At 32.3% G+C, this 13,206-nt stretch overlaps 1 protein-coding gene across 1 annotated transcript; it reads left to right on the top strand.

The window, feature by feature from the left end:
• The first annotated feature begins 10,670 nt into the window (after window positions 1-10,670).
• On the top strand, window positions 10,671-12,641 carry LOC130655570 (uncharacterized). Its single transcript, XM_057458338.1, has 2 exons — window positions 10,671-11,148; window positions 11,595-12,641. The coding sequence occupies exon 2, from the start codon at window positions 11,610-11,612 to the stop codon at window positions 12,585-12,587; it is 978 nt and encodes a 325-aa protein (XP_057314321.1). The 5' UTR covers window positions 10,671-11,148; window positions 11,595-11,609; the 3' UTR covers window positions 12,588-12,641.
• The last annotated feature ends 565 nt before the right edge of the window (window positions 12,642-13,206 follow it).

Here is a 13,206-nt window from a genome sequence, read left to right as displayed (position 1 = left end):
CTTGAGCCCAGGGCTCTTTGCTTCTACTTTGCCGTTCTAGTATAAAAAAGGAGAAAAAGAGCGCTTCGATTGAGATTGCAACTAAGTACTATAAATTTTTCTTTGTTCTGAATGTTCGCAGCAACATTTTCTACGCTGTGCAGACCTAAAATAGAAGTGCTAGTGAGAGAGAAAAGCCCTGGGAACAAGGTTGTCCTTATCACCAAAACAGGACAAGAAATATGAAGATCATAGGTCAGCACTTATGTTCTCATAGTAAGTCTTTTTATAACAGGGAACAACAACAACAAAAATTCAGCTGGAAGGTAGAAATTTTCAAGAGTTAACAACTGATTTTTCGGAAGATGTTATTGGCGGGGAATCAGGGAAGGAGAGTTACCAGTGGTTATCATAGGTGCAAATAATCCAGAGAGAATTATCATTATCATTGTATATAAGGGAGCAAAACAACACAGAGCAACTGAAGAAAGTATTTCCAATTTTTTTCCGGGAAATTTGCTTTTTTGTCTTGTTTATTATAAAGAATAATGACCTAAAAATTAACTGTTCATCAGTTCTACGCATTAAAACTGTGTATATCGTATATTGCAGGACAAAACCTTGTGAAACCTTTATAAAGTTGCTCACCAATTATTTCCACCAATAACTCACTTTCTTGGGATTCATTCGGAAATCCTCTGAAGGAATCTACTGCCAAACTGTCATCTTCATCAACACCTTTCACACGTATAAATGTATGCGTTGGTTCTTCTGTTCTCGTCTCCGCAACTGCTTCCCGCAACCGCCGAGCGGCCATGGGCAACACTAACACTCTTCTTCTTTAGTTTGTTGTTGTTGCACGTTTGAACTCGATGAAGGTTACAGCAGGAATGAGAAATTTATAAATATCCGCTTTATTTGACGTCAGTTATGGACCTTTTTTAATACGTCAAAACAAACGCATAGAGCATAGATTTTTTTGCATTGGACTAATAAATTGGAAACATTTAAGTGTTAAAAATTATAAAATGCTTTCCATATTTGCATCTAAATTGTTTTTGGTCTGTCATATGAAAATCACTTACTTTATTGAAACAACAAATAAAGAATACAATTCTTGGTTCTAACTTTTACTCTTTCTTTATCGTTAGTTGTAAACTGTCGTGTTACGTCAATACCACCAAAATATATTTGACGTAATCTCCTAACGAAAAAAGTTCTGGATTCAAAAAATTCAAAAAGACAAAAACATTAGCGTCTCACTAAACTTAAAACCGTGGTCACATTTTTCATTTAAGATTAAAACGAGAACTTGAAAGCATCTTGTCCACGCCACACAAACCTTTTATTCGTTTCAATTTGTTTCGAGTTTTTAGTACAACACACAATATTTAGAAGAGCATTTTTATTAACAACAACAGTACCAGGATTAAAGTGTAATGCAAATTATTTGAAACTTTTTTACATTTAAGTTCATGCTTTGAAAAAGCATTGATTCGACTTTCAAAAGCTTCTTCCCTCAAAAGCAAGCTTCAAATCCAGAAGTTTAAATGTCAACGCTCAAGGAAAATGTTTTTAGAAATTTAAATAATGAGAATTATCAGCAAATAAAAGTTGCGCATACAAGAACCTGTCGGCATGAGTAGTGGTAAAAGTCCCAAGAAACATTGCCTTAAGATCCTTTTGGTGGTCCTGGGAACAAAATTGCATTCCGAGAGTTTATTTCAGTCATCATTGAACTGGACATTTGTAAGTGGCTTTAAGTTATTTGGTAAATTTCGTTCATTGGCGAAGCTAAAATAGAGCTTTTCTTTAAGCTTGTTTCTGGATTAACTAATCAACCTCAGTGTCTTGGGTGTATATCATCATCAGCAAAAGCGCGATTGGATTTAGCCGTGTATACCAGTTTTTCATATCGATGTTATAAGAACTGCGCATGCGCATTAACTTTAAACACATACGAAATAGCCTTGTGCATATGGGCAATTACTTTGTTAACAAGTACAATACGTAATAGTTTTGTGCATATGGCCAAACAATTTGTAAACAAGTGCAATAACTTTCTGTATATGCGAAATAGCTTTAAACACGTACGCAATAGTTCTGTGCACATGGCCAATCACTTTGTAAACAAGTACAATAACTTTCGGTATATGCGCAATAGTTTAGTACACATTTGTAGTAACTTTGTATAATGACCGAATAGATAAAAATTAAAAAAATGTAAAACACCATACTATTTATAAAATTTACGAACTATACCGTCTTACGCGTCATTTCATCAACGCCAAAGAAATTTATTTCGACAACCTACTTTTGCGAATTTAACCACAGCCCTTGCCAAAAATAACAGCAAAAATCATCACTTCACCAATACTCCACAAACTGAAAGCTGCGACAGTGCAAGTTCTGCTTATACTAGATTCGCCAAGCTGTGTTTAAAATTTGTTAGTAAAGTTAGTCGCACCTTGTATTATGTCAGAATTACGGCTTAATCCATGTCAAACTTAAGTGCGCTGTAAACATTGACAAGTTCACATTATATTTTTTAATGAACCTAAGTAATTATTGGTTGGGACGGTTAATATTTACAGTCTTATGCTAACATATTTTGCCAAAGATTGCAGTCACCACCGCCCGAGCCTAATCATTTCCTTCTATTTTAAGAAACCACGTCTTTGAGATATATAGGTATGCCAAACATGCCTGTAAATTTTTAAGAAATACAAAAATGCTGTCGGAAGTTGCAGCTCGCGCAGTGTTGCAACTTCTGTCGTCTAAATGAAAACGATTTCAAAAATATGATGTTTCCTGGTCGCACGCTTTTTGTAAGAATATTAAAATTCAGACTTGGATGGTTATTATTTTAATTTCTCAATTGTTTTTTTTACTTATTTTTCTGCACAATTATCTATTGTTTTAAACCATAGACTTTGTTTTAACCTGAAATACCAGTCTTGTTTAATCTACAAAATGAGCGAATCCGCTCAATTATACTACAATATGAACGAATCCGCCCAATAATGACTAAAAACGAGCGAATCTGCTTAATGATACTTCAAAATGTGCGAATCCGCTTTGCTCAATAATGACTAAAAACAAGCGAATACACCGTAAAAAAACTCTCAGTTTTTCATTACTTATGAGGAATGACTTAGTGAAATTAATGTTTTACTAATCCTGTTGTTAAAATTCATAATTTTGATGAAAGAACAGGTGAAATCAAATGTTTTGGTGATTCTGTTGCTTTATGGTTCTACAGAATCATTGTGAATATGTTAATGTTCTGATGATTCTGGTTAATCTCTAATGATTCTGATGATAGAGTTGATGTGTCGGGTTATAATATCCTGGTCTAATAAAATGCTGTGTTAATTCTGGCATTTAAATTGATTGATCTATTGCACATTCTTGTGCTAATAATACAATACTATAACTGTTGTGCCAAATGTGGTTAATTGAAAGTTCTATCCCTGTTTACTTTAAAAACATAAAAAATATTACGTATTGTAAGCATAAAAACAATTTAAGATAGTTCCTTTCAAGTCATCCTAATAAAATTGTTGAAGTGTGTTTAAAATGGCCCCAGGACCGCCGCGGCCGTGACAAAGAGTAAACCAACATATCATAGTACATGGGCTTTAAAATGTGCTTTCACGTAAATTAATTTTCGCCAAGCTTCCAAATAGTTTTCGCGGAAACTAATTTTTGCGAAATTAACAAAAGTTCTGAACATTTACGAAAATTAATTCTCCTAAGGTAGTTCCGAACCAAATCCAAAAAAAAAACTTGTTAGATATGGAGACACAATTTTAAAATGTAAAGAGAACTAATTTCCGGAGAGATTTTTTTAAAATAAAATATAAGTTTCGCAAGAATTAATTTTTGCGTAGTTGGTATGTCCGAATATTTTGCGAGAATTGAATTTCATAAATTTCAGGAAAAAAAGAATGGAGGGTTATTATGTAGAACACATAATAAAGACAGCTGAAGTTGATATTCACATAGATATTATGTGTAGTTTTCTCTTTCTTCAAGGTAAAATATTCCAAATTTTACGTGAATCAATTTTTGAATAATATCAAGTCCTGTCTTGTCACTATTTTCTTTAGCAAAATCACGATTAAAGTGGATCACAATAACTTCATTTTCATGCCCATCTTCATTCATCCAACTATCAATTTGGGCGATCATTTCTTTTATTGACTACCATGGCATATCTATGCACTATTTGGTTCGAAATACTCGTCCTAACTCGTCCTAAGTATCAATATCAAAATACCGAATGCCAAGACTGAGTTGACTGGAAAAACTTTGTCCTGGTTGCCATAAAAGCAGCTAATGGCTTTTACTTTTTCTGGACGATTATCAGTATTAATATTAACAGCAAGTTTCCCACCAGTGAGACCCAGTAATGATAGTTTAACTGTCCATCAAAACCTGCCCCGGAATTAAGCGTTCCTGCCAAAGTGACTTGCGTAATCTTTAAATCACAGAGTTCTTCAAATCCATTGCATTTTGTTGCATTTGTAGAGCTTTGCATCACGATAAACAGAATGGTGAAAAACATTGAAGCGTACATTGCTTGACGAGTAATCTAAATAGGGAAAAATGCTCGACGTATTAGAATATTATTTCTTACCTGGTTGTTAGCCTGCAAAAAACCTGTCATACTCGGGCATCGATCTTACTTATTCCAGGCATAGCTATTTCGTGTATCTTTTACAGCACACAACAGAAACTAATGGGCTACCCGTGGAAAAATCCTGAAGATATGGCCTTTCGCAACAATTTCGATAAAAATATATTGTATTTGCTACTTTGTGACAAGTTTTTGTTTGCTCGTACGCATACAAATACTGCTGTTAGAAAAATGATTCTTACATTACTTAGCATTCGTTATTCTTTCAACATCTACTATAATAAAAGTTTAACTAAATACACATAAATAAACAAAGAAGAATGGAATTTATTATTTAGTAAAAATTGTTTTTAATAGCATGGCTCGTCTTGTTTTAATGAGAATTCAATGTATATCTACAAAAGAGAATGATTTCTGAAATAATTAGAGCAGAAAATTTGGTAAATATAAAATCATCTTTTAATCTCACACTGTCGGAATTTAGCCAACAAAAATAAACGTCGACTGATTGGTTTTTGTGATACCGTCCAAAGGAACATTTATTGGTGCATAAAATGATTGGTTTCTAAGATAGCTAGAGCAGAAAAAATTATTAAATAAACTTTACTTTATTTACTCTAGCGAATTTGTTTATATAATATATTCAATGAAAAGTTACGTATGCCTAAAAAGAGTTAATTTTTAGAAGTTAGTAATTAAATAAGTATTTTTTTGTCTCGATAGACTGGAGATCATTCCAATAGTATATAACCTTATGGGTAGGAATGACCTGATCGATGTATACAGCAATAAAAGGCTTAAATGTTAAAACTACTATATTAAAAAAAACTTGGCCGGATACCTTAAATCACCCAACGATAGTGTAGACATCTTAACATTTAAAAACTGTTGAAGAAGATTCAAGGAAATGATGACTTGATACTTGATAGAATTATTCCCAAATGAGAGTTGTCAATCTAAGTAAATAGTTTGCTAGGGAATAAATTGTAACTCAGTTTTTGGTACCATATTCTCTCAAATTACCACGGAAAATCGTTCACAATGTACAAATCTTTTTATTCTTTTTAAAGCAGACGTTTGCATTATCCCAATTTGTACACGTCTAGCTAAACTACCTTCTTTTTCTTTTAAAAGTCACTGCAAAGTGTGTAATTACATATTACTTTATACTTTACACACTGTATTTAACCAATAAAATGCCCTGGTCTTTATTCAAAACCCAAAATTCACTATTATCCGATATAGGCGTTTATTTGTAAAAGAGCGTCTTCTCATCATAATATCCTTTTTTCAGCTGATTATTATCTGCAAGCATTTACCCATCTCATGTATATATTTTTTTATCTTTAAATATTTTACCGGATAAATTCAGGGCGTACTTTTTTCAAGCTGTAATCACTGCTTAGCTATCTACTTTTACTATTTTTGTTCATTACTTTTAAGTATCCACCGTGGACGTATATTCGCATATGGGCAATTATCCAAAAGTAACTTTTTTATCATGAACTGGGATATTACCTTGAGCGTTTATTCCAGTGGCAGCATTAATTTTGACCTATTTTTTTATGAATATGTAGAACTCTATAACAATAGCACAATAGAACCGAGGCTAATAAATTATAGCTACATTAAAACTGAGGCTAATTAAAATACCTTTAAAATACATAGAACATCATAATAATGGTGCAATGGAACTGAGCCTAATAAACAGTAAATAAAAACTGAGGTTAATAAAGATACAATTTATTTCCTAGCTATTTCGAAAATTAACTCTTTTTAGGCATACGTAATTTTTCATTGAATATATTTTATAAACAAATTCGTTAGAGTAAATAAAGTAAAGTTTATTTGTTAATATTTTCTGCTCTAGCTATTTTAGAAACCAGTCATTTTATGCACCAATGTTTCTTTGGACGTTATTAGACAAACCAATCAGTCGCCGTATATTTTTGTTGGCTAAATTCCGGAAGTGTGAGGGAGATTAAAAGATAATTTTATATTTACCAAATTTTTTGCTCTAATTATTTCAGAAATCATCACCTTTTGTAGATCAACACTTAATTCTCATTAAGACAAGACGAGCCATACTGGTAAGAACAATTTTTACTGAAAAATAACTTCTATTTTTCTCTGTTTTTTTTATGTTTATTTAGTTACAGTTTTGTTATAGTAAATGTTGAAAGAATAATGGATGATAAGTAATGTAAGAATCAAGTTCATTGTGTTTGAAGATAAGTTAAAAGTACTTTTTAACTTTTTTTCTAATACATTGAATTTTAACATCGCTCTACTTTATCTTTGTTGGTATAGAGCACTTTTTAACGGAAATAACTTTTGAAAACTAATGTAAGAATTATTTTACTAACAGCATTATTTGTATGCGTGCACGCAAGAAAAAAATTGTCACGAAGTAGCAAATACGATGTATTTTTATCGAAGTTGTTGCGAAAGGTGATATCTTAAGAATTTTTCCACGGGCTACCCATTACTTTTTGTTCATGCTTCAGAATAATGTGCTGTAAAAGATACAGAAAATAGCTATGCCTTGCATAAGTTAGATGAACGCAAAACCAATGCCCGAGTATGACAGTTTTTCTGCGGGCCAGGTAAGAAACAATATTCTAAAACGTCGAGCAATTTTACTTATTTAGATTACTCGTCCAGCAATGCACGCTTCAATTTTTTTCACCATTCTGTTAATCGTGATGCAAAGCTATACATATGCAACGAAATGCAATGGATTTAAAGAACTCTGCGATTTAAACATAATGCAAGTTACTTTGGCAGGAACGCATAATTCAGGATCAGGTTTTGATGGTTATTTGTACCATCATTCATGGGCGCTAGTTGGGAGACTCGGTTTAACAAGAAGTCCAACTAAAGGAATAGCATTTAGCTGCTGGTATCGCAACCAGGACAAAAGTTTTTACGATCAACTCAATCTCGGCATTCGGTATTTTGATATTGATACTTGTTGGGACGGTATTTTCAAACCAAATAGTGCATGGATATGTCATAGTAGTGCTTATGCAGGTTCAATAAAGAAAATGATCACCCAAATTGATAGTTGGATGAATGAAGATGGGCATGAAAATGAAGTGATAGTGATCCATTTTAATCGTGATTTTGCTAAAGAAAATAGTGACAAGACAGGACTTGATATCATTCAACAACTTGAAAGAAAATGGATCCATTCCGACTCCTCCAAGGTTGCCATTCAACCATCATATGGTGCGACACTACGATCTGCAGTGAATCATAACAAACGCATTTATATCATTATGCATGACGGTCTTATCAAGACCAATCAGAAAAGCTGGATCATATCACATGAGAACGTTGGCTACACATGGATCAGCATGGAATGGATCTGGTCTAACCGTTGTCACAATTTGGTCAACGATATAAATAAGGAAAGGTGCGCGGCAGAGGCATCAAGAGATTTTGTCCGTTATGACTTGTACCTTTCCCACGGTCTATGCATTTGGGATTTGGCTTCTAAATGCAATCGATACATAAAGGAAGGTCTTGATAGGTGTTACAGTGGCACTAAGACTGTAGGAAAAACAGTGAATTTCATCGTTGTCGATTATGCAGACAAACAAGTGATAGAAGGTGCACGGAAACAAAATATAAGAAATATTAAAATGTATTTAGGAAAAGATGTTACTAAGTGAGTTTATATTAAATATTTCAACTTCTTTACATTAAAATTGTAGTTTTTTAGTCATAAAAAATATCGACATATCTAATGACTATTTTACTTGGATTTGGTTTTGGACGACCTTAGGGGAATTAATTTTCACAAATTGATTCACGTGAAATTTGGAATTTTTCACCTTAAAGAACGATTTACACTTTCTTTCTTCATATTTATCTAGAACTACGCGTAATATGTATGTGAATATCAACTTTGGCAGTCTTTTTTATGTGTTCTACATAATAACCCTCCATTCTTTTTTTCCTGAAATTTATGAAATTCATCACAAAATAGTCGGACTTACTAACCCCGCGAACATTAATTCTCTTAAGGTATTTAATGATCCAATTGGCAACGATGTTATCTTAAAAACTCACCTTTGCGTGAAAAAAAATTCATATAAATACTTTTTTCGTGGCATATCAGTTTTGTTAGGACTTGTTTGTATGACTGATTGAGCAATAATGATTTCCAATTTATTATTGATAAAACTCTTTTTCCATCATATCTTCCCAAATAACCAGAAAATTAAAACATAATACTCGAGTTATAATTCTGACAGAAAAAAAAACTCATCATAAAGCCCTTTTTGATATTTTGTTGGAAATATCACAACACTATTAATCATTTTTCCATAGTGGAGTAAAATGCTTCTAGTCTGCAGACTGTATAGTTTGTCTCAATCTTGTGTTGATTAAAGCTTTTATTTCGTTGCAGTCTTCCAGCAAATAATATAATGTAAAAGTATCATAAAATAATGTCAAAGTATCATAAAATAATGTCAAAGTATCAAAAAATAATGTGAAATATCATTATATAAGTCATTAATTCTAATTAAAACATTCTGTTCACTTTACAAATCAGGTATGCGTGTCAAGTTTTTCTGTTTTAAGTTTCTAACATAACAGAAAAGGTGAGTCATTGATGATGAACACTGTAATTATTTCACCCATTTTAAGTTTTTTTATTATAAACAGAAACAACGACAACACCACCTGAATAACATTTATTTCCATTGTATATTACATCATGTGCCTTAAGAGGAATGTGTGGAACATGTGGTACAACTGGATTTAGGACTTTATGCTATCCTGGAATTTCATTTATTGCTTCTTTCTTACACCCAACTGCAATAACGTCATGAGATGAAAAATATGAATTTTCCATGTTATACAAATACATTAGCATCTGATGATGAATAGCAATTATTGTCCACATCTTCCTAACAATAAATTAGAAACTAAAAAACAAAAACACATTTCATATGTATCACAAATCTTTGTATTTGACATTAGCTGACCAGCAAATGGATTAAAAAACCCTTCAGTATCCACGGCCAAATGTGGATTGTGTCTTCTGTGTGTATTTTCATCTGGTTTGGTTTCCATCTTGCGTTAATTGCGTTAATATTTGGGGCAAGAACGGTTCCATTACAAGTGAAATTTATTCTGATTTAATTAGTTTTATTTTTGATAAAATACGTCTAAAAAAGGTAAAAAAAAGGCAAAGCCAAAAAAAAAAAACGGTCAAGATTTTAGGCTAGTGAATTTTATGTAAAAACAAAGGAAATGGAAAATATTACCATCTTCTGGAAAGAATTAATGTGTGATGTTTTAAAGATAAACTCATTTTTTCCCGCTGTTTTAAAGAAAAATGCTTGTAGAAATGGCTTCGCTACATAATATCCTCAATTTTTTATACACAGGGGTAATTTTTTATACACAGGGGTAATTTTTTATGCACAGGGGTGTTCGTGTTAACTGGCGTTAAAATAACCAAAAAAATATATATTTAGCCTGCGCCCTTATCGTAGGTAAAACAGGTGCGCTAATTATTCATGATGTTAAAACTAATTGATTGGTTAAAACTAAAAGCGACTACTTATTTTTGTAAAAAACTCATACTGTCAGATTGGATGTTATATGCTGTTGATAAAAAGCTCTGTGGTGTTTATAAAACATTTGTAATGATGTGTTTACGTACTTTAAAATTATCCGGGACTAAATCTGGAGAGGACCATATCTATTTATTTGCTATGTTTTTTTATGATTCTTGTGTTTAATATGTACGTTATAACACACTCTTTATTATAAATAATCTATCAAAATATTTTAAATGCAGTACATGGGTCAAGTAAATTCCAGCCATTGATAGGTTAATCCTTGGATTTTATACAAATTATTATCCCCCGGAAATTTATTAAACGTAAATTTTGTTAGACTTTCAAAATTAAGTGCACGTGAAACTTAAATCATCAGTAGCTTTTGAAAAGAAATTATTTTAAAAAAGTATACATTTTTTATTTAAAGTGTACAAATTAAGATAATGCAAATATCTACTGTAAAATGAATGCGGGATTTCTAATTTCATTGCGGACGTTTTGGATGGGTGGGTTAAAAGTATAAGTGCCATTTAGACGTTTCCGTGGTAAGTTAGTAGAATATAGTACCGAAACTGATTTACTATTTCAAAAATTTACTCCTTTTGGGCATTCTCGATTGCATATATTTAATAAATAAAATCGGTAGAGTAAGAAAAATAAAATTTTATTTAATAATTATTTCTGCTCTAAGTATTTTAGAAACTAATAATTTTGTGCACCAATGGATTTTTTTTGGCCGGTATCGGACAAACCAATCAGTCGCCGTTTACTTCTGTTGGTTAAATTCCGAAAGTGTGAGAGAGATTAAAAGATAATTTTTATATTTACCAATTTTTCTGCTCTAATTATTTCTGATATTATCACCTTCTGTAGCTCTACATTAAATTCTTATAGAGACAAGACGAGCCATACTAATTGGAACGCTTTTTATTGAAAAAGGATCAGGTCAGTTAACAAATAACTTAATTTCTATTATGTTCATTTAATTGTTCATTTATATTTATTTTTATCATTGTAAATGCTAAAAGGATAATGAACACACATATTAAATAGCAAATACAATAAAACCCTGATACCTCGAACCCTGATACCTCGAACTTTCCCTTGAACCTTCCACAATGCTTTATCATAAAGTAACCCCGATAACTCGAACCCCCAAGTTAACGGGATTATGATGTATTTTTATCGAATTTGTTGGGATGGGCGAAAACCCGTCGATTTAATCCACTAGTCTCTATGGTAATAACAGGTTTATTTCTGTTCGTGCTTAAAATTATGTGCTGCAAAAGATTCACTAAATAGCTGTTGGAATATATCAAATGGACAAGCTAACAACTAACAACTAGGAGAGACATAATATCATTAATCATACAGCAATTTTATTTATTTAGATCACTCGTCCAGCAATGCACGCTTCAATTTTTTTCACCATTCTGTCTATCGTGATGCAAAGCTATACATATGCAACGAAATGCAATGGGTTTGAAGAACTCTGTGATTTAAACATTATGCAAGTTACTTTGGCAGGAACGCATAATTCCGGAGCAGGTTTTGATAGCCATTTAAACTATCATTCATTTTTGGGGAAAATAAAAGCAGTCAGCTGCTGGTATCGCAATCAAGACAAAAGTTTTTATGGTCAACTTGATCTTGGCATTCGGTATTTTGATATTGATTCTTGTTTGGAAGACTATTATGATCCGAAAGGTGCATGGATATGCCATGCTGATGCTTATGCAGGTTCAATTAAGAAAATGATCAGCCAAATTGACCGTTGGATGAACGAAGATGGGCATGAAGAGGAAGTGATAGTGATCCATTTTAATCGGGATTTCGCTTCAGAGGATAGCGACAAGACAGCAAAAGACATCATTCGACAACTTGAAGGAACGTGGATCCACTCCGACTCCTCCAAGGTTGCCATTCAACCATCAAAATATGCGAAATTAGGTTCGGCAGTAAATCAAAACAAACGCATCTATATCATCATGCATAACGATCTTTTAAAACATAATCATAAAAATTGGGCCATACCACATTGGAAAGTGGGTTACACATGGACCAGTATGACGTTCATCAATTCTAATGGTTGTCATAATTTGGTCAAAAGTATGGGAAAAGACAGATGTACAAGAGAGGCATCAAGAAATTTTGTCCGATATGATTTGTACCTTTCTTCCGGTCTATGCACTTGGGATATGGCTTCTCATTGCAATCAACACATACAAGAAGGTCTTAATAGGTGTTTCAGTGGAACTAAGACTAAACACAAAACAGTGAATTTCATCGTTGTCGATTATGCAGACAAACGTGTGATAGAAGGTGCACGGAAACAAAATATAAAAAATATTAAAATGTATTTAGGAAAAGATGTGACTAAGTGATATCTTATATTAAATATTTTAATTTCTTCACATTAAAAATGTAGTTATTTTAGTCATAAAAATATCAACATATCTAATAAGTTTTTTAGTTGATGGATTTGGTTTTGAATTATTCTTCTGCCTGTGGTTTGTAATACTATGAACAAGATGGCAGCAGTGTTATCTAAATTTCTCGCTCTGTACAAATTAAATTATAGAAACGTCTTCTTCGTGGACGTAGCTATAAGTTTAGCCTAAAATATATATATTTTGTATAATAACCTGCCAAACCACTACTTTAACAAGAACGTAATACTCGGGTTATTCCTAAAAAAAACAGTTGTCATTTCAGAAAATGTCATGATACTTTGCTAGAAAATTACAAAGTCATTACTCATTTTATCCATAATGAAGTGAAATGCTTGTTGTCTACAGACTATATACCTATTTGAAAAGAGCCACATCCATCAGAAAACTATTTTCTGGAGCTGTTATACATTGGAATGATGCCAAAGCATCATTTAAAAGGCATGAAAATACTACCACTGAACTTCATTATGATTGCTCCAGCATTTTTCATTCACGTTTTTAAATAAAATGTCTGGGAAATCTCAAGCAATTGATGTTTTGGTGGACGAAC

The sequence above is a fragment of the Hydractinia symbiolongicarpus genome, chromosome 8, assembly GCF_029227915.1.
Source record: "Hydractinia symbiolongicarpus strain clone_291-10 chromosome 8, HSymV2.1, whole genome shotgun sequence".
NCBI lineage: Eukaryota > Metazoa > Cnidaria > Hydrozoa > Anthoathecata > Hydractiniidae > Hydractinia > Hydractinia symbiolongicarpus.
The sequence above is the reverse complement of the archived record's forward strand: the minus strand, read 5'-3'. Positions and strand labels throughout refer to the sequence as shown.